Genomic DNA, 23,521 nt, shown 5'->3' with positions numbered 1-23,521 from the left:
AGATAAAGGGCTAGTATCCAAAATCTACAAGGAACTCACCAAAATCCACACCCACAAAACAAATAACCCAGTGAAGAAATGGGCAGAAGACATAAACAGACACTTCTCCAAAGAGGACATCCAGATGGCCCACAGGCACATGAAATGATGCTCAGCATCACTCATCATCAGGGAAACACAAATCAAAACCACACTGAGATACCACCTCACACCAGTCAGAGTGGCTAAAATGAACAAAGCAAGAGACTATAGATGCTGGCGAGGGTGTGGAGAGATGGGCACCCTCCTACACTGTTGGTGGGAATGTAATCTTACTCATTTCTATTCCTCTGTCTGTTTCCCCATTTAATAGTGCAACACATTTATCACAAAGACGGCTGACTACTATTCCAGTTACAGCCTATGGCCATGGGCTAGAACAAAGCTAATTAGCCCTCTTCAAAGTGGCTGACCACATGATCTTAGCCTTATTAGCACCAAAGTCCTATTCAACAGTCTTTCTTGGCCCCAGAGTGTGATCACTAAATCTTCTAGAAGACTATTTCTACAGGGACTGACAAACCTAGTTCCTTTGGAAAATAAGAAATAAGAATTCTTCACAATAAGAAAGAGTTGGTGGGCGCCTGGGTGGCTCAGTCAGTTAAGCATCGGACTCTGGATCTCAGCTCAGGTCATGATCCCGCAGTTTGGCCCCATGTCAGGCTCTGCGATGACAGTGCAGAGCCTGCTGGCAAGACTGTTCTCTCCCTCACTCTGCCCCTACCCCGCTCTCGTTCTCCCTCTCTCAAAGTAAATAAATAAGCTTAGAAAAAAAGTGATACTTAAAAAAATCAGAGTTGGTTTCATGTTTTATGTATTTAATCTTTCTTAAAGTAATCACTAGTAAAAATGGTTTATTTAAATCAGGGTCTCTCAACCTTTGGGGCCAGGTTACTTGCTATTGGGGAGGACTAGCCTATACATTATGTCTAGCAGCATCCCCTGTCTTCTACTGTCTAAATGCTAGCAGCTATTCTGAGCTGTGACAACCAAAAATGTCTACAGGTATTGCCTAAAGTCTCCTAGAAGGCAAAATAACCCCATTTTCAGAACAACTGTTTTAAGGGAAATAGCATAATGAATCCATAGTTTTAAAATATTTTATTAACAGAATATTTATAAAGTTAACAAACACTATGTGGCAGGCACTGCTCCAAACACCATACAAATGTTGACTCACTTAAGTCTTCACAGCAGCCTGAGATGGACATGACCATTATCCCCTTACATAAGAAAACATGGGCACAAAGAGATTAAGTTGCCCAAAGTCACACAGCTAATTAAGTAGCAGAGCAGGGGCTGAACTCAAGTGGCTCCAGAGTCTATGCTCTTTAACCACCATACCTGACATTGAAGTCTGACTATTTTATTTTTTTAATGTTTATTTACTTTGAGGGAAACAGAAAGAAAGAGAGAGAGAGAGAGACAGAGAGAGACAGAGAGAGACAGAGAGCACTGGGAGGGGGAGAAAGAAAGGGAAAGAGAGAATCCCAAGCAAGGCTGCAGGCTGTCAGCACACAGCCCAGTGTGGGGCTCAATCTCAAGAACCAGGAGATCATGATCTGAACTAAAATCAAGAGTCAGAAGTCAACCGACTGAGCCACCCAGACACCCCAAAATCTGACTATAAATAATACTTATCCATAGTGCATGTTACAAATAGAAATGTATGATTTATTATCCCCTACAGGAGTTTAGGCTGCTCATCCTGGAAAAAAAAAAATACAAAAATACAGGAAAAACACAACCAAGATATATCAATAGGATATTCATAAATTTGGTGTAGACATATACCAGTGACCTAACCTCAGGCCAGGTCTAAGGCTAGATGATGACTCCAGAGGAAGAAATTACATTCCCAGTCTACAAAAGCAAAAGATGAAAAACGTATCTCCTGCAAAATGTTGTTAGAAAAAGAAGTCATTCCAATGTATTTGCATATTTTCCTGTGTGTTTGATTAAATTATAGAGAAAGATAGTGACCTTTCAATGGTTTTTTTGTTACAGATCTTGTCCTCAGAATAAAGCTGCAACTGTTAAAAAAAAAAAAAAAGACAATAGGACACAACATTAATACCACTAAATCAGTAAGGAAAAAGAATTAATCCCAACAAAAGAAAGTAGCACCAACCTCTTGTACAACAAACTTTACTCTTTTCTTTCTTCCAACATGTCAGTACTTTTTCAATAAATGAGATGACAAATATACTCTGCAGAGTAAGTGACACATAGTAGACACTTAAAAATGTTAGTTTCCTTCACTCTACACAATGTCCTGTTCTGACCCAAGTTCCTTTTTGTGTTGTGCAAGTTTTAAGTAATTTGCAGAGATTTCTGTCTGTGGTAACTAGGATGTCTGAACAAATAAATGGCAATTAAGAACTCAACTCTACCTCATATCCTCATCCTACATTCTCTTGTAACAGGATTGTCAGGGAGCTCTGGTGCTCAACTATAGAAAGAGATAAGACTGGTCCAACTCGTGCTCTAACTAAAACCTTTTGTGCTTACTTCTTATCTCACTTTCTTGAGTCACTGAGGAAGACATTTGGCAATGACTGGAACATTCCAACCAACAGACCAGAAAAACCCTGATAGCAACAGAATGTCTAGAAAATTACACACCCACACATCCCCTTCCTTGTCCGTGGTCACTGCTGAACCCATGCTGACCCTAACCCATGGTCACATGCTCTCTGCCTGCTCTCTAGGCCTTATCACCCCAACTTCTCTCTATAAACCTCTACGTGTGAGCAGAGAAGTCAGCTGTTAAGGTTTGAGCCTGACACCACCCCCATCTACTGCCAGCACCCAAAATAATTTCTCCCTTTCTCTTTTCCAAAGCCTTCTCTCTTACGTGGTCCTTACAAGAATCAAAACTAAACCACGTTTTTACAGTACCAGTTTCAAAATAAAAACAAAACTCTAAAGAATAGAACTAGAGTAGGATATTCATCTAGGGTCAGAAAACTTCCTACATCTTTTCTCTAACAAATTTCAAAATCTTTCTAAAAGATGAGACCCTCAGGGCACCAGGGTGGCTCAGTCAGTTAAGCGTCCAACTTCAGCTCAGGTCATGATCTCCCAGTTCATGAGTTCAAGCCCCATGTCAGGTTCTGTGCTGATAACTCAGAGCCTGGAGCCTACTTCAGATTCCATGTCTCTCTCTCCTTCTCTGCCCCTCCCCACTCATGCTGCTCTCTCTCTCTCTCTCTCAAAAATAAATAAAAATTTAAATAAATAAATAAATAGACTCCTGGGTGGGGCTCCTGGGTGGCTCAGTTAGTTAAGTGTCCGACTTTGGCTCAGGTCATGATTTCACAAATCAAGAGTTCCAGCCCCATGTGCTGACAGCATGGAGCCTGGAGCCTACTTTGGATTCTCTCTCTGCCCCTCCCTTTGCACTTTCTCTCTCAAAATAAATAAATCTAAAAAATTAAAAACAATAATAATAAGACCTCATTTTTAAAAATATTTAGCATAATAAAGAGGCAGAATTACTTTACCATAACAAATAAATTTGCACTGCATGAACTGGCTATATGTGTCAACTTGACTGAGCAACATACAATGCTCAGACATTTATTTGATCAGACATTATTCTGGGCATGTTTGTGAGGGTGTTTCTAGTTAAGATTAACATTTCCAGTAGACTAAGTAAAGCAGATTGCCCTTCCTAAGGTAGGTGGGCCTCATCCAATGAATTGAAGACCTGACAAAAAACAAAACAGTTGAGTAGAGGAAAGTTCTCTTGCCTCTTGCCTGCCTGCCTTCAAGCTAGGGCATTAGTTCCCTTCCCTTTGCATCCCCAGAATGAAACATCCCCTCCTCTTGAGTCTTAAGCCTGAGGGCTTTCAGACTGGAACTTATGCCACTGGCTCTCCTGTGTCTCCAACCCGCCAACTATAGATCTTGGGACTTCTCGGTCTCTATAACTGTGTGAGCCAGTTCTTTGTAATAAATCTCTTTGTGTGTGTGTGTGTGTGTGTGTGTGTGTGTGTACATACACACATACATACCCTTTTGGTTCTATGTCTTCAGAAAACCCCAACAAATACACTACATTTAAACAGCTCCTAACATCTTCATTTTTTTTTCAAATATATTTTTTAAAGTTTATTTACTTTGACAGAGAGATGGAGAGCACGCACAAGCAGAGGAAGGGCAAAGAGAGAGGGAGAGAGAGAATCCCAAGTAGGCTCTAGTCTGTCAGCGCAGAGTCCAACATGGGGCTCAAACCAATGAACCATGAGACCATGACCTAAGCTGAGATCAAGAGCCAAATCCTTAACTGACTGTGCCACCCCGGTGCCCCCCAACATCTTTGTTTTTAAAGTCAAAACTACATGCTACAGGGGCACCTGTGTGCCTCAGTGGGTTGAGCATCTCTTGATTTTGCCTCAGGTCATGATCCCAGGGTTATGGGATCAAGCACAGCTCAAGCCCTGCTTTAGATTGTCTCTCTCTCTCTCTCTCTCTGCCCCTTCCTCCCTTCCCCCCCCCAAATAAACTATAAAAAAATTTTAAAGGCAAACTTGAAATTATACTTTAAATATAATCTTGAGACAATATATGATCTAGAACAAGACTCAGATTGAGCCTTTTGTACATTATACCCATCTTCCAAATCCAGTAATAGTAGTAGTTTTGGTAATGTAGGGGTAGGGAGTCTTGAGAACACACACCTGTTATGTCCACCTACTGAGAACACACAGCTGTAACTTCCACCTAATACTATAATCTTAAACCGAAATAGTTTTCATACCCTGCCAACTTCTACATACTTAAGTACAAATATCATGGGCTCTAATATGAAATACCTTAATTAATGAAAACTTTTAACAATACACTTCTTATTGAGGAACTTTATTCAGATGAAAAACAGAAAGTATGCACATATATTCCAATCTCTCCAATAATACTGGGCATACTGAAATGAATCCTTAAAACAGAATTAAAGAATTCAAGCCAGAGAAAGAGGGAGAACTGCAGCAAGAAATCACAGGTATCAGGGAATCATGCAAACCGAAAAATACCAAACTACTTCATCACTGGTTCATATGTAAAATTCCATTAACAGAAAACACAGCCATTCTCCAAAACTGTACTTGTACTGACCTATTTGCTAAAACTCACTCATACTGAAGCCTACTTATTTGCCCAGAAACTATTTGATAGATCTACATCTCTTACTATTTTTTTAATGAAGATAATCCGAATCATCTACCTGAACCAGAAAAGAACTTAACTACAAATTTAACCATGGGGAAAAAAAAAAAAAAAAAGAATAGAGCACAGAAGAAGAAAGCTTTAAAAAGATGCTTAACCTCCTAGATCCCAATTTTGTCTTAAACATCCTTGATTTACCTTTAGGTGAGTAAAGACAAACAGGTTAAAACAGCTTTTCTAACATTTGTAATCTTTTGTAACTGAAAACTCCTGACTACCTTGATTTAAAATATAGATTTTATTAATAAGGAGGTTCAATTTCAGCAAATCTGGTAATCAACGTGTTTGTATGGTCTGAGATACCTTATAACTGCCTTTGGCTTCAAGTTTAAATAAGAGCCAAAGTCAAAAGGAAAGAACTCAAAATCTTGGCCAGAATATTGGATTTTAAAAATCATTAAATACTCTCTATAAAGTAATTGCTTCTTTTTTCCTCTCAATTTCCTCATGGTAAAATTTGGGTTTTGTGCTATAAATGGTAAATCTGATACATATGTACTTAATATATATTCATATATTCACTGTGTCTCTTCATTGGAAAAGCCTTCCCAAACCTACCATACCAGAATGGGTCCTCTTGTAACATCCTCTAATAACACTGTGTACTTCTTAATAGCACTTAACACAGTTGAAATCATTTTCTTGTCTATTCAAGGTTATCTTTCTCCTTAACTGTAATGTCCAAGCACATCTTGTTCCCCCACCACTGTATTTCTGACTCTTTGTAGGCAAACTGTAATATGTGAAGAATGAAACAAAGGTAGGAGAGTGGGAGGAAATAAGTTTCAGTAAAAACAGTTATAGTTACACTCCATGGGCTCCAAATGGAACTAAGAGTACACTCTGAAATTCAGTCTGATCCTGATTAATTCAGGGTCCCCTCCGTGTGAGAGTTTCCGAGGCACAGGTCCGGAAAAAAAAACAAATGGTCCATGTCTACTTTCTTCAAGGTTTAGAAATCGCTAATAATGGGAACAAGCCTCCTTTCATCGCTGCCAACAGACACAAAGGTATCTCTGAGGCAACTCCCAAAATGGATTAATCACAATCCACACTGCCAAGATGAAGTTAGAATCAAGAAACCCATACAACCTGACACATGTAATAAGTCAAAAGACAAAATGAACGGCAGTAAATTGAAAACACCTGTAAAAGAAGCTGCTCAAATCTAATGATACTTGATCTAGCATTCTTCCTTCCTTTCATACTTCTTTTCACATACAAGTTCATCTTGCTGAATATTTTCTAATGTAGCTAAAAGCAAAATTACTTAAAATCTTCTTTCATTCACTTCAATTATTGATTCTCCTCAAATGTCATTATGATAAGAGTACCATAAACAGTTTGTAATATCAACTGACAATACTAGTTTGATTCACCAATAAATCAGGCTCCTTAAGCAATACATTTTAACTATACTCTCAGTTTCCCAAGATGAAACATATTAAATATGAAGGAAAAATATTTTTAAAAACCTCAAATGGCAACACTCTTTAAGAGACCAATTATTAAGGCTAAAATTAATGATAAACTAACAGACAATTTTCAAGTTTGACCATGTGTCAGCAGAGATTCAAACAAATCTTTAACATGATATTATGCTATGATAAAATATTTTAAGACTCCTAATTGTCAAAGCATCAACTAATATTATGCATTACTATGTGGCTAGTAGAGTATCAGAGATATAAGCATACTTCACATCACCATACAAGTATTGCAAGATATTGTACCAATATGTTTTGAAAAGACTCTCCAAAAACTTTTTATTTTGCTCTTTGTTAAGCAGTCATTTCAATTAACTCCCCCTTCGCTAATTATCACTTAGCACAGTACCTGGTAGATAGTCAATTAACATTTGATGAACAGATGATAAATCTATTATCAAAGTCCTACCACATTTTTTTATCACTATCAAAGCTTACCCCCATAGATTTATGGGATCTAAGTTTGTGCTTCAGCCTTTTAATCCAGGCTGACTTGTCATAATCAATAAAAGCAATTACTTATATGTATGTTGCGTATGCACAGATATGAGGCAAAATTTTTTTCTCTCAAAGTCAAAACTCATTAAAAAAGAAAGTCATCTTGTATTAGTTCACTTCTTAGAAATGTTTCTTTTTTAGCAATTTGTTGTCCAATTTAAGATATTCCTCAGAAATCAAGAACTCTCTATTCTAGATAATAAAACTTAGATTCAAAAATATAAAATAAAACATGTAATTGTATCTAAGTGGAGGTAAATAAACAAAAGGGGAAAATGGTATGATAAGTAATCAAACAAGCAACAACAAGATCACATACAACTCTGTAGGCTATGGCAAAGCTTGCACATTAATCGAGTTGGAAAACCACTAGACAGTTCTGAGCAGAAGAAAAACAACTACTGATTCATATTTCTAAAAAATATGAGATAGATATTTTACTCCCATTTTTTTGAGACTACTGAGGTTCAAATATGTCAAGAATCTTGCTCAAGGTCACTACACTGATATGTGGCAGCACTGAGATTCAAGCCCATGCTCTTCCCACTTCTTAACACCTCCCAAAACTCCCTGCTCAAGATGTTTCTGCAACATTCTTTTTAACCTCTTTATACCTCTGGCTGATTCTTTCATACTTTTTTCCTCCTCTCCGAAAACAAACATTCCTCAGATTATCTTCTTTCTAAACTCTCTCCCTTACTGACCTAAGGCTCTCTCTTCCTTATTGCCTACCATAAATTCAACTCTCATCTCCATCTTTATAACATCTTCACCTGTATCTCTAGCCCCATCTACTCTCTACAATAGCAACTCTACTTTTCTCAATGCCTCCTGGTCATTCTCCACTCATATACTGCACTAGTTGCTAAAATTCAAACTGCCCCAAAGCAATCCACCCTATTTCAATGAAAATACTTTCACCAAAGCACTACCTTCTACACATCCCAACAAATGAAGCTTATAATTGTATAGTGTCATTTAATTCTTTCTCTTACTTTATAAGAGAGTCACTAAATCTAATCAAACAATTTTATAAACCACTGCCAGCTTAAGCTTTCTGAAACAACCTCAAGCATACCACCCCCCGTTGGCAACTTTTAGTGATTGCCTACTCTATCAAATAAAATCCAAATTCCATGTGCCATTCCCCCAGTGCATACCATACCCTATTCCACCTGAATGTCATAATTTAAGCCATTCATTTCCCTTATCCATCACCTATTTCTACCTTCCCAAATCATACTTTTCCTTCCCAGGACAGTAAAATGCCACCTTTACCATAAATTTCCCTTTATCTTCCATTCAAATGTAATCTACTTCTGATCTCTCAAACCATTTGCTCTGTACCTTATAGTATTTATCTCAATAAATTTATTATCTCCCTTCCCGGACATGTATAAAAAATACATCCCACTCATTTTGTTTATTCTTTACCATACCACATGGCACACAGTTGCTCTAACAGCACTCTGTAACTAGCAGACGCAGTAAACAACTGGTAAGTGAATAGGGAATAATATTCCAAATACCAATAGTCTAGGTTCAGATATTATAAAAACTAATCATCAAACTTCAGTATCCTCTTCATTAGTATATATTTTTTCATCAATATTTATCAGTAAATAATAATTTGAAAAATGTTTTAGAGTCCAAAGTTCATGACAAATATAATTTTCTAATTGGTAAGAGGTCTGGTTATTCAAAATAATCTGCATTACAGTGAAATCACTAGAGGTGGATATGAAGACAATCTGATGAAAATTCTGTTACCACAGGGATTACCAGTATGGATCTGGCCCTCTCACTCCTCCAGGAACGTTCCTCTCTCTACTAAATGTATTATTTTATTTAAGACAATAAACTTTCCCAGATAGAGGACTATTCCCTTTGATGTAAAAAGAATTTTCTAGCAATGATGCAAAAGTAAATAATGATGACACTGAAAAATACATATTAAGGGTTTGAAGCCTGTTTAAGGTTTTTTTTAATCAACCAAACATCTGTTTTAATAAGAATCTATTGACTCAGAAACAGGAACAGTAGTGGATCATAGTGATTTAGATCCTATATTCCAATACTTAATTAATTTTTATCCCTGATCTATGATAACTAAAAAGGCAAACAACTGTAAACCAGATTTGGCCAGACAGGTGCTACAGGAAAAGGTGAGTTGAGGAGTGTTTAGTGTAATGTAAGGCTTCAACTTTCAACTAAAAATGATTGCAAGTACACTTTGTACTCAACATAGATCAATCAAATAAATAACATATTGGAAACAAGTTCAATGAGCTCAAAATGTCATGTTGATGAATAGGAAATTTCATAATTTAATTACTGATTTTTTTTAAAAAAAAGACCAAATGACTCTTAAATCTCTAAAGCTATAACAACAAACTGTGTAAAAATCATCATTTACTTACTGAATAGAAAGATAAAGTTAGTCCCTTACCTCTACCCACTAAACCAGGCCTCAGAAAAAAAAAAAAAAATTTCAAGATCTCCAAAGGTCAAACAATCCAAACAGATATTCTCAGGCATTTCGTGACTTCGGTGTCTTCTTTTTCTTTTTGTAAGTAAAAACAAAGACAAATGGCCTATTATCAAGAACTTCAAAAAGTCCTACTGCTAGTTCCTCTAGCAAACCTGCTCAACCACTGCCTTTACAAACTCAGTCCACACTCTGTGTCAGAAGCACTTTACGTATCATGCCGCATTTAATCTCCACAAAGAAATACTGCAGACACAGAAATTGAGACTTAGAGTGGTTAGGTAATTTGTCTGAGGTTACCCAGCTAGTTAGCAGTGAGCTACAATTCTAATATGGGCAATTTGATCCAAGGTCCAGGATCCTGCCTCTAAGCCACACTAAAATACAGAAATCTGAAGAGCCTCTTGGAAGTGGAATCAAACTTTGGAAGTGCTGTGGAATTACCATTTTTTCCATAAAACTGTGTGAGAATATTTAAAAAAAAAAAAAAAAGAAGAAGAGCTAACTCCACATAAATGGACTGGTTTCTTCAGTCAGTGGTTTCCAGGCCTCCTGCAACTAACTAGGGACTGACTGCCCATAAGCTGTTTTCTTTATTTCTAACAATTCCAACTCTTGTTAAATGTTTATTCAGTCTAGAGGTGGTGAACTGATAACAGGTTAGATATTACATCTCACAAGGAATAAATATTATGAAATGGTACATATACGTATTTACAAATATTCTCTACAAATATTTGTACTCTGAAGAATAGTATAAACATCTAACAGGCAGTGAAAAGGCAGGTTTTTAAATTATTCCTTCCCAAAAGTACAAAAAGTTGTATTCTGGAGTCAGCTACCTATAAATGCCAATACCCTAATCTGGAGGTCCTGAAGAAATCACCTAGGAAAAGCATAATTAAGAACAGTCCTTAGGAGTGCCTGGTGGCTCACTTGGTTAAGTGACCAACTTCAGCTCAAGTCATGATCTCACAGTTCATAACTTCAAACCCCATGTCGGGCTCTGTGGAGCCTGTTTTGGATTCTGTGTCTCCCTCTTTTTCTCTGCCCCTCCCCCACCTAAGCTTAGTCGCTTAAGCAACTCTTGATTTTGGCCCAGATCAAGATCATGAGATCTAGCCCCGGGCTCCATGCTGGGCATGGAGCCTGCCTAAGATTCTTTCCCTCCCTCTCCCTCTGCCCCTCCCCTGCTCTCTAAAAAGGAAAGAAAGAAAGAAAAAGAAAGAAAGAAAGAGAAAGAAAGAAAGAAAGAAAGAAAGAAAGGAAGGAAGGAAGGAAGGAAGGAAGGAAGGAAGGAAGGAAGAAAAAGAGAAGAGAAGAGAAGAAAAGAAAAGAAAAGAAAAAAAAAAAAGAAAAGAAAAGAAAAGGTCTTAGGGTCTTAGAATCACCTGAGTAAGTTAAGTGAGCACCTAAGAACCTGAACAATATAGAATCCATCCTCCTATACGGGCAACAGTGGATTCTAAATTTGTATTCTAAATTATGGAGGGCACTAGCTTTCATTCATTTTAATGGTATCCTGCAGTTAAAACAGTTCAACAACTGTTTCATGTTATTGTGTGTATATATGTGTGTATTGTGTGTATATTTGTGTGTATTGCGTGGAAACGGGTACCACTTGTTCTGAGTGTGTGGTAGTAACTAACATGATCTCTTGCACTGCCTTAGATCTGCCAAATATCTCCTTACACCTGACCTATTCATGAGTTCATTAATTCACATCTGTACTCATTTAGGCATTTATTAAGCACCTACAGAAGTACAGTGCTAATTCTGCATACAAACCACCATCCTAACAGGACACTAAAGAAACACTATTCCAAGTTAGACTTTTGATCCAACATCATCAATATTACCTGGGAGTATGTTAGAAATCCAGAATCTCAGGCCTCACCTAGACCTACTAAATCAGAAACTCTTGTTTTCATGCTCATGTGATGGGAGAGTGGGGAGTGACTTAACACATATTAAAGTCTGGGCCTGTCTGATAAAAATGAAACTGACTTCTGCAAGTCCAGAGAAAGTTACCATCTTGTTATCTCTATAAGAAACAATCAGACTTTTCAAGAAGTACCTCAAATATGGCCACAACACACTTGCAAGTATATTAGGCTAAAAGTCCAAATTGTTACTCAATGAGAAGTAAAAACTAACCATCCACTGAATACCCAATAAAACTCTTAGGAAACATACAAAATATATGATTTCTGCCTTCTTAGGACACACACTCTCCAGGGCAAGAAAATGAGAGGATGAACTTTGATAGCGAAAGTAATACATCTTTAATACCATGGACAAAGTTATTGTTAAGAAAGATGCTGGTGAAAACACTTAAGCACAAACTTCTTTTAACGGTCCTCAGTGGCACATATATGTATTTACAAATATTCTCTACTAAAAACTCCAAACTTATATTGGTTGGGTGACCTAAAGTCAGATCTTCTAATCACCTTCACTGATTCTGTGGAGAACCATCCTTTAAACTGGCACCCAAAATCTCAACCAGGAGTCTACTCTATGAACCTGCAAGAACATTTGCAAAAGGATCAAGTCACAATACTGTCTTCTCAAACCGAGACAAGATCTGAGCCCGCAGGGATTTGCTGTCAAATATGTCCTTTAAAAAAGGGGGTGGGAGGTGGTTACCGAGGGAATTAGATGAGGAAAGACTGCAGGCCATTTCTCATCGCCTCGCTGACCTACTAACTTAGCTCCATCATAATGCAAGATTAAGAAAAATTACTGCAGCTCCCTTAATTCACAATTTTAGGTGTCCTAACTTAATTTTAAAGTTGGGAGCCCATCCTCTTACCATCAACAGGCATTCGGTTGACAGCTCAACCGCAAGTTCCCCTCCCCCTTCTCCCGCCGAGTGTTGTATTTGGGATATCCGCCCCCTTGCGACCTCCCCCATCCCACCCACAACCCCCAAAACACTCCAGCCCCTCCAAATGAGAACCCGACACAGAACGAGTCGCCCAGGCCGCTGGGAAGCACAACTGCACCCCCTGGCCCACCCTCCACTCTAAACTCGCCCTGGGGGGAGGGGCTGTCGGATCTCACCAAATACAGGGGGGCGTAAATCTTCAGGGACTCCTCCAGGGCGCCCCCGGTGATCTGCACGAAGGAGACACCACAGGAAGGGTGCCAAGTGTGGCCGATCTCGTAACAGTTATGAGGGATCGACTTGCTGAGAGCCGCCATGACGGGGAGTCGCACCGACGGGCAGCGAGGTGGGGAGCCGAAGCTCGGGAGGCAGCCGGGCAGGAGGTAGCCGAGCGCGCGCCCAAACGCCGCGGGCGCGCGGGGCTGGCCGCTGGAGGTGCAGAATAGAGGGGAAAGGTCACGCGAGCAGGGTTACTCTGGGCCAAAGTCCTCGGATGTTGAGCGCTCGGCGTATCGCAGCCCGAGGGGGCGGGGCGCGCACCGGGGAGGCGGGGAGAGGCGGAGCGTGCGCGCGCCCGGCCTTCGGAGCCCGGGGCGGTGCGGGGAGCGGAAGGGGTGAGAGCGCGACGAGGGGACGCGCCTGTCTCCCCCTAACTGCCCACGTCAGCCCCTCGTTGGCCTGCAACGCCTACGACGGGTGAGCAGTGGTAGGTGACTTGAGCCACACTGTACTCGTCTCTGTCCTCTCCGAGCCCTGCCAAGTAGAACGGAGGGCAATGGAAGAAAGAGATAAAATGTCTTTGTTGGGAGCTGGTGGAGGAAGACTGGTGCCGCTAAAGAACCTGGACAGCCTTCCACCTCAGAACTGCCACCTCCCCTTCCCTAGACTACACAGTAATAAATGGCTAAGGCGGCCTTCTGGTTGCCACCGCACTGCTCCCGATTGCTGGGCTTTCTATTCTTTGGTGTCTGAGGAGCTTGAAAAATCTATTGGCAAAGTTTATTCACTTCCTGTGTGGGAAAAGGGCAGTAGATCATCCTGTCCAAACCCTGGGCCACTGAGCCGTTCTTTCTACAGTGCACGTGACAATCTTTGGCCAAAAGGTGCACAGAGGAGGCAGTGGTCTTAGAACTCACGCAGTATTGGGAGCTTGCCCACCATCAGTTGACATAACAAGGGATCTGTGTGACCTATGAATCATATAACACCTCTAAATGTATGTTTCCTCATCTATAATAACCCAGATCCCTTGGAATCCTAAATCTATAGCTTCTTAAACCAGGAGCTTACTACCTTTGGAGGACTCCAGTTCTAATCAAGCCTTCATTCATTCTACAAAGTTTTACAGACCACATACTATTTTCCTGGCACTGTTCTAAACTCATGTTGATTCAGATGTAAACAGGAGAGAAGTTTTGACCTGCTCCTCCTCCTCCCACTCCCACAGAGTCTGAGCCTGAGCTGCTGTTGCTGGTGCAGCCGCTGGTATTGTGGTTTCTGGAGTTAAAATTAACGATGATGTCAATAAAGTTATTAATGATATGAAAGTAAGGAAATCTACACAAGAGATCAGAGTAACATTAAGAAATTCATTTTCTTCTGTTTATGCAATGGCAAAAGAAATAATTGCTAGAGAAAGCAAAGCAGATCTTGGGCGATGACCCCAGTGATACTGTAGAGGACTCCTGCACATCTTTTGTGAAGTTGCTGTGTCTGAATGATTCCAATTTGCTTTGTATGAAACACATTCACAACAAGAGTCTTTAGGAAAGAAGACCTAGTATTTAAATTCTGGGGTCCTGAAAGTGCACTTTATAAAGTGAGATGATTTATGCTAGCTCTGAAGATGCCTTTAAAGTGAAATTTACAGATATTACACATAGTGGCAAGTAAATGGCTTGGATGATATTAAGGAGAATTCTTCACTTGGAGAGAAACAAAGGCAACATAGTAGTCTCACTTGCAGGAAAACCCTTTTAAAATGACAAATACCATCTGGATGTTAGGGAACTTCCACTTCTCCAGTGGAAGTCAGTCAACAGGCATAGTATGAGGTTTTGTTCTGTTTCTTGCCCTTCTCAATGGGCCCTTCCAAAGCAATGAATGAAAGAAATATCATTCATTTAAGCAGCCTTACAGTGATTGCTGTCAGAATGTTTCATACTGCTACTTCTATGTGGAACCCAAGGAATGCCATCCCATCATATTTCAGCCTGAACAACTGGTTATATGCCTCCCTTGCAGCAATACTACAATGAATATGATTGTCAATGTGAATAACTTAGAATACTGCAAAGGGTTAAGTTAATTGAATGCATTGAAAGTACTATTCATCTTTCAGATGGCAAACTTTATTATTATTTATACTTGCACTTGATTACAGTTCTGTGACACTTCAGCATTCATACACCTCACCTTTCTTGGCAAGTCTCTTTTTATGATATGCAGGATGGATATAACACCATGCATTGAAAGCACTTTTTTGTGATGAGTTTAACCCCCCACTCCTGAAAGGAATGCCAATTAACTTGTGTTAACTGAGTCCTCAACTTATCCTCATACCCCAGTATTCATTCCCATTACCTGCGTATCTTCTTAGAAGGAATAGCTGTCATGACTGCCTTTTTGTTTACCATTCCGTGTACAGTATTGAATAAGTATAGTTTTGTTTACCATGTGAGTCTTACAACACTAAAGATATTTTGAATATCAGCCATGATGGCAATTTCTGTATAAATCAACCTTAATTGGAACATTATTTATAAGATCACACTCCTCATCCTCACAAAAATGGCCACATTGCAATCAAAATTTTAGCATATTACAAAAAGGGGGGATTTCTATTTTCATGAAACTAACATTCTAGAGGGGAAGGTGAAAAATAGGCAAGAAGATTAAACGAGATAATGTGGTTGGTGTAATAATAATATAAGACAGTACAAATAAGATGATAGTTGTTTAAAGTCGATGAAAGAGGAGTGCTCATTCATGAAAAGCCCAAAATAGCAGTAGTAAAAAAATAAAATTTTTCTCTCGTTCAGCTAAACATAAGCAGCCCGTAGGCTAGGAGGATGGCTCCTTAACCATCAGTGATCCCAGAATCCTGACAGGTTGCTTTACCAACTGTTACCCAAGCTTTCCAGCCTGACTTACAAGATGACATCCACATGCCAGCCTGGAAAGCCAGCAAAAGAGGAAGAGAAATCCTACTTGCTCTCTTTAAAAAGGCTTCCGAAAAGATCTATGCAAACTACTCCTTATATCCCACTGGCCAAAGCTTAGTCACATGGCCACACTAAGTTTCAAAGGAAGCTGGGAAGTGAGGCTTTTTTTTTTTTTAATTGGTTGGACAAATGCCCAGCTAACATTTAGGGTTTTATTACTGAACAAAATGGGAAAAACATATACTGTGTCTGCCATATTTCTATGCCTCTTGCTACTCATATTTCTGGCCAAATTCTTCTTCCCATGGATAAACCTAACTTCCTCTTCACAAAGGGGAAAACTTAAAATCCCATGCAGTTACCCTATCCTATTCAAAGTCCAGGATCTTTCCCAGGACAAAATATAGCTCTGCTCTCATGATCCGGTTATCTCCAGGCTTGACATACCCAATCTACATTGGTGGAACAAGAACAAGATAATTGCAAATTATTTAAAATTTCCAATTCAGGGGCGCCTGGGTGGCTCAGTCAGTGAAGCGTCCAGCTTCGGCTCATGTCAGATCTCACGTCCGTGGGTTCGAGCCCCTTGTCAGGCTCTGTGCTGACAGCTAGCTCAGAGCCTGGGGCCTGCTTCCGGTTCTGTGTCTCCTTCTCTCTCTGTCCCTCCCCTTCTCATGGTCTGTCTCTCTCTGTATCAAAAATAAATAAAACATTTTAAAAAAATTTTTTTAATAAAATTTCCAATTCAAAATATGAGAGGCTCAGAAACACAATATAAACCTGTCCACAGAAATTACAGGAATAGCAATGCAGGTTTATCCTACTTAATTTTAATAAGTCATCCTTGAAAATCTGATGTCAGCAAGAAAACGCTAAATGGGAGCCTATTCTTAACTAGGAAAAAATAAAATGTGTTACACATCAATCCCCAAAGTCGTAACATGTATTTAAATTTCTTTAAATGCCAAATACAAGTAACAAACTATTGTGTTAGTATCTACAATCCTTAAAAAATAGCATTTTATCACCAGTTAATATAGTTGCCAACTATCAGTTGCTTTTAAATGTAATAGCACATGTAGTTTGCATGCATAATGAGTAACATTATGTTTGCCATGCAGCACAACAAACATATACCAATAGCTAAGGAAATTTTAAAATTACAATTAAAGCAGGCAATTTTTCTAGTTAACTGTTAAATGGAGACTTGAAGCTATAAGGTATTTAAGAAGGGAAGAACACAGTCAGTACTGTCACAGGTGCCAAAGATGACAGGGCTGAGGAGTTTGATGGTGTAAGGCAATTTCAGGCAATTGTTGGAATCAAAAGAATGGAAGGGGTATTCTCTTTGCTGGTCTGCTATAAAGACTTCAGAACAGGAAGGCTTGGTAAATTCTCAAGGAGGACTATGTAAACTTCAGGATGAAAAAAAACAAAATGGAGCAGTTCTCAGTACACCAGTAGTTTACATTTGTAAATTTTTTATATGATATTATAGGATCTGTGTTTTTTTTTTTTTAATGTTTTATTTATTTTTAAGAGACAGAGGGAAACAGAGCCCAAGCAAGGGAGGTGCAGAGATAGAGGGACACAGATCCCAAAGCAAACTCCAGGCTTTGAGCTGTCAGCATAGAGCCACACGCTGGGCTCGAACCATGAGATCATGACCTGAGGCTGAAGTTGGATGTTTAACCCACTGAGCCACACAGGTGCCCCTAAGATCTGTGTTTTAAAAGAAAGTCTTCTCAGGGGGCACCTGAATGGCTCTCTCGGTTATGCAGCTGACTTCGGCTCAGGTCATGATCTCGTGGTTCACGAGTTTGAGCCCCATGTTGGGCGGACTCTGTGCTAACAGCTCAGAGCTAGAACCTGGTTCAGATTCTGTGTCTCCCTCTCTCTCTGCCCCTCCCCTGCGCTCGCTCTCTCTCTCTCTCTCTCTCTCTCAAAACTAAATAAACATTAAAAAATTAAAATAAATAAAAGAAGAAAAGAAAGACTTCTCATTATGCTGCCATTAAGTTTAAGGGTCATGTTACCCTTGGTATCTACATGAGCCATTTATTCTTTCAGGCTGCCTATGACCAGTAGTAGGCTGGATACTCTCTTGGGCCTTCATTATTGCTTCTATTCCATTAAAAGGGCTTTAGGGTTCATCAACAAGGTGAAGCAAAGCATTCCTTAAAAGTAGAAGCACAGTGAAGGAAGGAAATGAATCTGGAAATTTGTGACTAAGTTCTAAGGCTTTGAAGACATGCCAGGCTGAAAATTGTTGCTTTTGAAAGATTCCGGCTTTGAAGATGTCAGTGAAAAAGAATGGAAGAGCTCTTAGGATTTCAGACAGAGGATTTAGTTGTTCAGCTTTACAGGCCGTCATTGCAGAAATGGGTATCAGGTATAAACACTATTACAAAGCATGGCTCAAACCAGGTATGACACTGTGGTAACCTCTTAATTCCAGCAATATTCAGATACACACTCCCTTTGTTGATACTAGGCAAGGTTTTCAAAAGAGCTACATCTGATTCTGATTTTCTACCAACTTTGTAGAACATAAAACATCATTTAAAAAAATATTTCCTTCACATCATTTTATTTAAAATATTACATTCAATTTTTAAGGAGTAAATATAAATTTTTGCCATAAAAACACTGAAAACTGTTGTGTTGATGCTTATGTTCTTTCAGTCCAAGCAGATAATGCTTCTGCCAACATAATTCTCTAAAAACTTGGAAGATTCTTATATCTCAAATTATAACCACCCCATTAAAAAGCCACACCCACAAATGGCTTTGACAGACACTTTCCATCATGAGCTGAGACGCAGAAGGCGGTTTGAAAATGTTCTTAAAATATTAGAAGCCCTTTTATCAAGCTGAGAGGGTCTAGGGAGAACAATCAAATATTTCTACAGTCTTGAAAAAGAGTCTTACAGCTGCACCCTGGATTTAACCTTTGCCTTAAAGCAATTCCTTAGTTTCAGAATCTTTTACCATCTGGAGAAGCTCTGAATGAAAAACAGCTTTACTTTTGAACCCACAGATCCTAGGTTCTTTATATTCCCTATAAATTCTGCTTAAAAAATTGAATAGTCCTCTTGATTTCATCTCTATATTAACCATGCTTCATTTAAAAAAAAATCAAGGAAATGTAAGTTCAACATTCTGCCTGGAGATACCAACCAAAAGCACCAGTTTGTCAGAGTATTTTCTATTTCCTACAATTTAGCAGGCAACAGCGCTGCTAAACTTTCCTCTACTACATAACAGCAACCCCTTTTTCTAGGCTCTGGTAAGAATTTCCTCTCTGTCCTTCAAGCCTTGAAGAATTCCACAAAATGCTCTCAAATAACCTTACAAAAAAGTCAGGCACGCTGTCTATAGAATTCTGTGACTCTATTAGGTTGATGATGTTACCGGTACTTGTATACTACAACTGAGGACACCATCCTCCCCACACTCAGACTCCTTTTCCCATAAGTAAAAGACTTATGATTGTTCTTTGATACGAAATACACAATAGGAGTAGATAGGTAAAAGAAATGCATCAGAGGCCAGCCACATTCACCTAAAAAGTTAGACTGAATGCAATGACACACCTAAAAGGAAGAGTTGAAGGATAGGAAGCAAAGAAAGGGAGAACCATGAGACAAGTCAGGCATATGCCTACGGGAGCAGAAACTATAGTTCCCGGACTTGGGCCCACTGACAAAACTATCTTCACTGTGAAATGGATCCACAGGGGCTTTCAGAGTGATTTCATTGAACATTGGATTCATCTAACACATTCCCTTTTTTTGAGAACAAGGGCATAAAGCAAACTTTTATTACAGTTCGACTTCCTCTGCAGGTCTGTCTGAAGTGAGAGAAAGAGCTTGATCATAGCAACACTGACATCCTAGTTTGTAAAAGAGTGCTTTTCTATTTCACCCTATAATTTAATAATTTGATGTTTTGATTTATGCATTTATTTCTAAACTTACTTTGTGTCACTTAGCCTATAAGAGACAGAGCCTCCCCTGGCATGCTGATAAACCAGGTTCTGACCTTGGCAGTCTGTGGTGATAAACCCTGTATTAACCAAAAAAGATTAGGCTGTGCTGAGATAACAAATATGTCCCTAAATCTCAGGGGATTAAAATAAGAAAGGTTTATTTTGTGGTCACACGAAGTCCAAACTAGGTTGGTTGGCTCTTTAGGGCAACTTTCCTCTAAGTAGTGATTCAAAGTTAAAGCACTGACCATCCTTATTGAGCCTTCAGTAGTTGATTTTCCTTTTTTTTTTTTTTTTACTTGCTTGATTTTTTTCCTGCATAGTTTTTAGTTGTTGAACATAGTAATGTATACAAAAATTTAGTGTACCACTTGATGTGTTTTTTTCCATTTGATCTTGCTAATGAGAAAACTATCCAGAAAACAAAGTTTCTCCATCACACCAGAAGGTTTTCTGGTGCCCACTCCCAGTTAAGACACCTATGAACAGAGGTCACTGCTAGTCTGACTTCTATCACTAAAGCCTTATTTTGCCTTTTCCTCAAATTTACATTACTGGAAGCATACCTCAGTATTTTTGATGTCTGAGTCTGTCTCATTCAGGAGTTTGTGCATGTTGGTGCATGTATTTGTAGTTCATCATTAGTACTTTATTGCTTTGCTATTCTATTGTATGAATACAGCACAGTTTTTCCATTCTAAGACATTTGGATTGTTGTAAGTGTTGGGCTATTATGATTAAGCCTACCCTGAGCATTCTCTTACTTGTCTTTTTGTAGGCATTTGCTTTTGTTTCTCTTGGGCACATATGCAGGAGTGGAGTTGCTGGTCATAGGGCAGGCATATGTTTGCTTTAGTAGATACTGATTGATTATTTTTATTTGTAAGGGTTAGGACTCAAAATGGTTTACATTGCCTCTGCTTACAACCATTTCCAGAACCTGTTTACATGTCCCCAACCTAACTTCAAGGCTGAATGGGAAATGTAATCTTCCTGTGGGACTAGAAAAAGAACATGAAATTTGTTTTCCTAAATATTTATCACTGTCTCTGCCACAAACACCAACCCGTGTTCAGGCTATAGGCTCATCTTAGTTGATTCTCCTTCACCCTTGTGGATGGAATGACCTTTCTTTCTCAAATGGATATATGTGCAACCATACAATTTCTTTTAAATGAACAAATGCAAGCTGATCAGCATCAGTTACTACACTGAACTAAAAGTGTGTGTCCCTCTGAAATTTCTATGTTGAAATTCTAACTGCCAAAGGGATGGTTTTAGGAACTGGGGCCTCTGGGAGATGATTAAATCATGAGGTGGAGCCTCATAAAAGGATTAGGGTCCTTATAAAAGAGCACCAAAAAGAGCTCTCTTGTCTCCACTGCCCAGTGAGAATGCTGCCAGAAGGCACTAGACATGAATCAGGAAGCAGGTCCTCACTAGACACAGAATCAGCTGATGCCTTCATCTTGGACTTCCTGACCTCCAGAACTGCAAGAAACAAATACTTATTCTTTAAGCCACACAGTCTAAGGTATTTTCGTTCTAGCAGCCCAAAAGGACTAAGACACTTACATTTAAATTTTTAGTAAAACTCCCTCTCATTCTAAGCTCCTTCAAGGCAAGATCTACTTTGGGTTCTTCTTTGTTGTTTTCTGCACTACGTAGCACAGTGCCTTGAACATAGAACACATTTAATAAAACATTGAATGAGTAAATAAATGAAGACCTTGGTGGGAGAGAGACTTTAAAAGACTATGTCTTCTTAAAAAAAAAAGCAAGACAGAAATATTAATTACTTATAATTTCTTATTTATTTCCTTATTTGTTTTGGGTTTACTTCCTTATCCCCCTATTTACCTTTCTTATTTATTTCCTTATTTGTTTTGGGTTTACTTACCTTATCCCCCTATTTACCTTTCAGCTAGAATCTATGCTCTACTTCTCATCTTTATATCGTCTTCCCCACCACATCATCTTTGTCATTCTGCAAATGTTATGAAAATGTAACATTTTGAAGGAACAAATAACTGACTCCCACATAGAAATTTTGGTTTATCACCTGAGTCTATAGTTTCTAGAAATGGTCTTTTACCCTTTTTTTTAATATAAGGACAATAGTAGCCTGACCTCAAACGCTCTATGAGTACATAAACTATCCATAAGCCCCATAAATCTGCAACATCTACAAATTATTATAGTTCTATGATGTAATTTACGAGGGCCTAGACACCGAACTCATGGAAAATAGCTCATTTCTTATTGTCTTCTCATCCCTTGGTCTTTAATTATTCTTAATTTTATTCTTTATAATTAACAGTGTTTTTGCTAGAAAATATACAAGCAAAGGAGGAGTTAATGACTTTGTTTTTGCCCCAAACACAGTGTCTACTCCTTCCTCTATCTGAGGTCAAGCTTGGCCATTATGTCCTATTTGTTGACCATAATGAGACTCAAACAATTGTTCATCCTAGTATTTAGATACATCCACTGTGTTCTTGTTGCTACCCATGTGTGTCCTTCCTTGAAGATGGCTTCTTTTTCTAACTGTTCACAAGTCCTTAAAAAAATCTATGCATGGGATACCTAGATGGCTCCGTTGATGAAACGCCGGACTCTTGACTTTGGCTCAGGTCATGATCTCAGGATTTGTGAGCTAGAGCCCCACCCCTAGCTCTGAACTGACAGCCTGAGGGCTGCTTGGCATTTTCTGTCTCTCCCTCTCTCTCTCTACCCCTCTCTTGCTCATGTGCACATGCTCTCTCCCTCCCTTGCTCTAAAAAAAAAATCTGGGTATTACATGGAGTACCAGCATTTTTTTTCTTTGTGAAGGTTCTACTGCTTTTCTTTTAAACCATATTTTGTGAAACTCTGGGGCCCAAAAAAACCTGCAAGTGCTTTGAAGACATGGACCATCTCTTATATGTGTCAGGTAGGCTAGTAGCAGATTGTTGATGTAATCTTTTAAATTATATGCTACTGTTAGGGCACCTGGGTGGCTCAGTTGGTTAAGTGTCTGACTCTTGGTTTCAGCTCAGATCTTGCAGTTTGTGAGTTTGAGTTCAGTGTTGGGCTCCCTGGAGCCTTCTTGGGATTGTCTCTCTTCCTCTCTCTGCCCCTCCCCTGTTTGCTGTTACTCTCTCAAATTAATTAAACTTAAATTTTTTTTGTTTAAATAAATAAATGCAACTGTTTGCCTCTCTGCAATTGATATGACCTATTTGCAAAATGGAGATACATTTTTGTTTAAAGTACTTTAAAAAATTAATATATATCAAATATGTTAAATTCTTCAAAACTGCCATTTCCCCCAAAACAGATGTAGTGTCTTTAGTGCCTAACCTGGTATCTAGTACATAGGCCCACTTAAATATCTGCTGAATTACTAAAATACACTTTAAAATATACCTTTATACTTAAATTTCTATAGTTAGTACTCAATAGTTATAGTTCCATTTGAAAATTCAAGTAATGGCCATTTGTATTTTTTTCTCTCTCTACACGTTTTTTTTTTTTTTTTTTTTAAAACAGGTCAGCGCGAGCAGGGGAGGGTCAGAGAGAGCAGGGGAGGGTCAGAGAGAGAGGGAGACACAGAATGGGAAGCAGGCTCCAGGCTCTGAGCTGTCAGCACAGAGCCCGACGCGGGGTTCAAACCCATGATCCGTGAGATCATGACCTGAGTTGAAGCCGGACGCTTAACTGACTGAGCCACCCAGGCTCCCCTCTCTCTACACT

At 39.0% G+C, this 23,521-nt stretch overlaps 1 protein-coding gene and 1 pseudogene across 2 annotated transcripts in view; one reads left to right on the top strand and one right to left on the bottom strand.

Annotated features, from left to right (window-relative positions):
* The window catches only part of TMEM135 (transmembrane protein 135), a 231,882-nt gene extending 218,744 nt beyond the window's left edge, over positions 1-13,138 (bottom strand). For both annotated transcript variants that reach the window (XM_029957131.1, XM_029957132.1), the window contains exon 1: positions 12,808-13,138. In XM_029957131.1, coding sequence (XP_029812991.1) covers positions 12,808-12,948 — 141 coding nt within the window. In that variant the 5' untranslated portion in view covers positions 12,949-13,138. The remainder of the gene's footprint in view (positions 1-12,807) is intronic.
* Positions 13,139-13,406: 268 nt separating this feature from the next.
* On the top strand, positions 13,407-14,611 carry LOC115272621 (annotated as a pseudogene).
* Positions 14,612-23,521: the final 8,910 nt, after the last annotated feature.

This window comes from Suricata suricatta, chromosome 11, assembly GCF_006229205.1.
Source record: "Suricata suricatta isolate VVHF042 chromosome 11, meerkat_22Aug2017_6uvM2_HiC, whole genome shotgun sequence".
NCBI classification, from domain to species: domain Eukaryota; kingdom Metazoa; phylum Chordata; class Mammalia; order Carnivora; family Herpestidae; genus Suricata; species Suricata suricatta.
The sequence above is the reverse complement of the archived record's forward strand: the minus strand, read 5'-3'. Positions and strand labels throughout refer to the sequence as shown.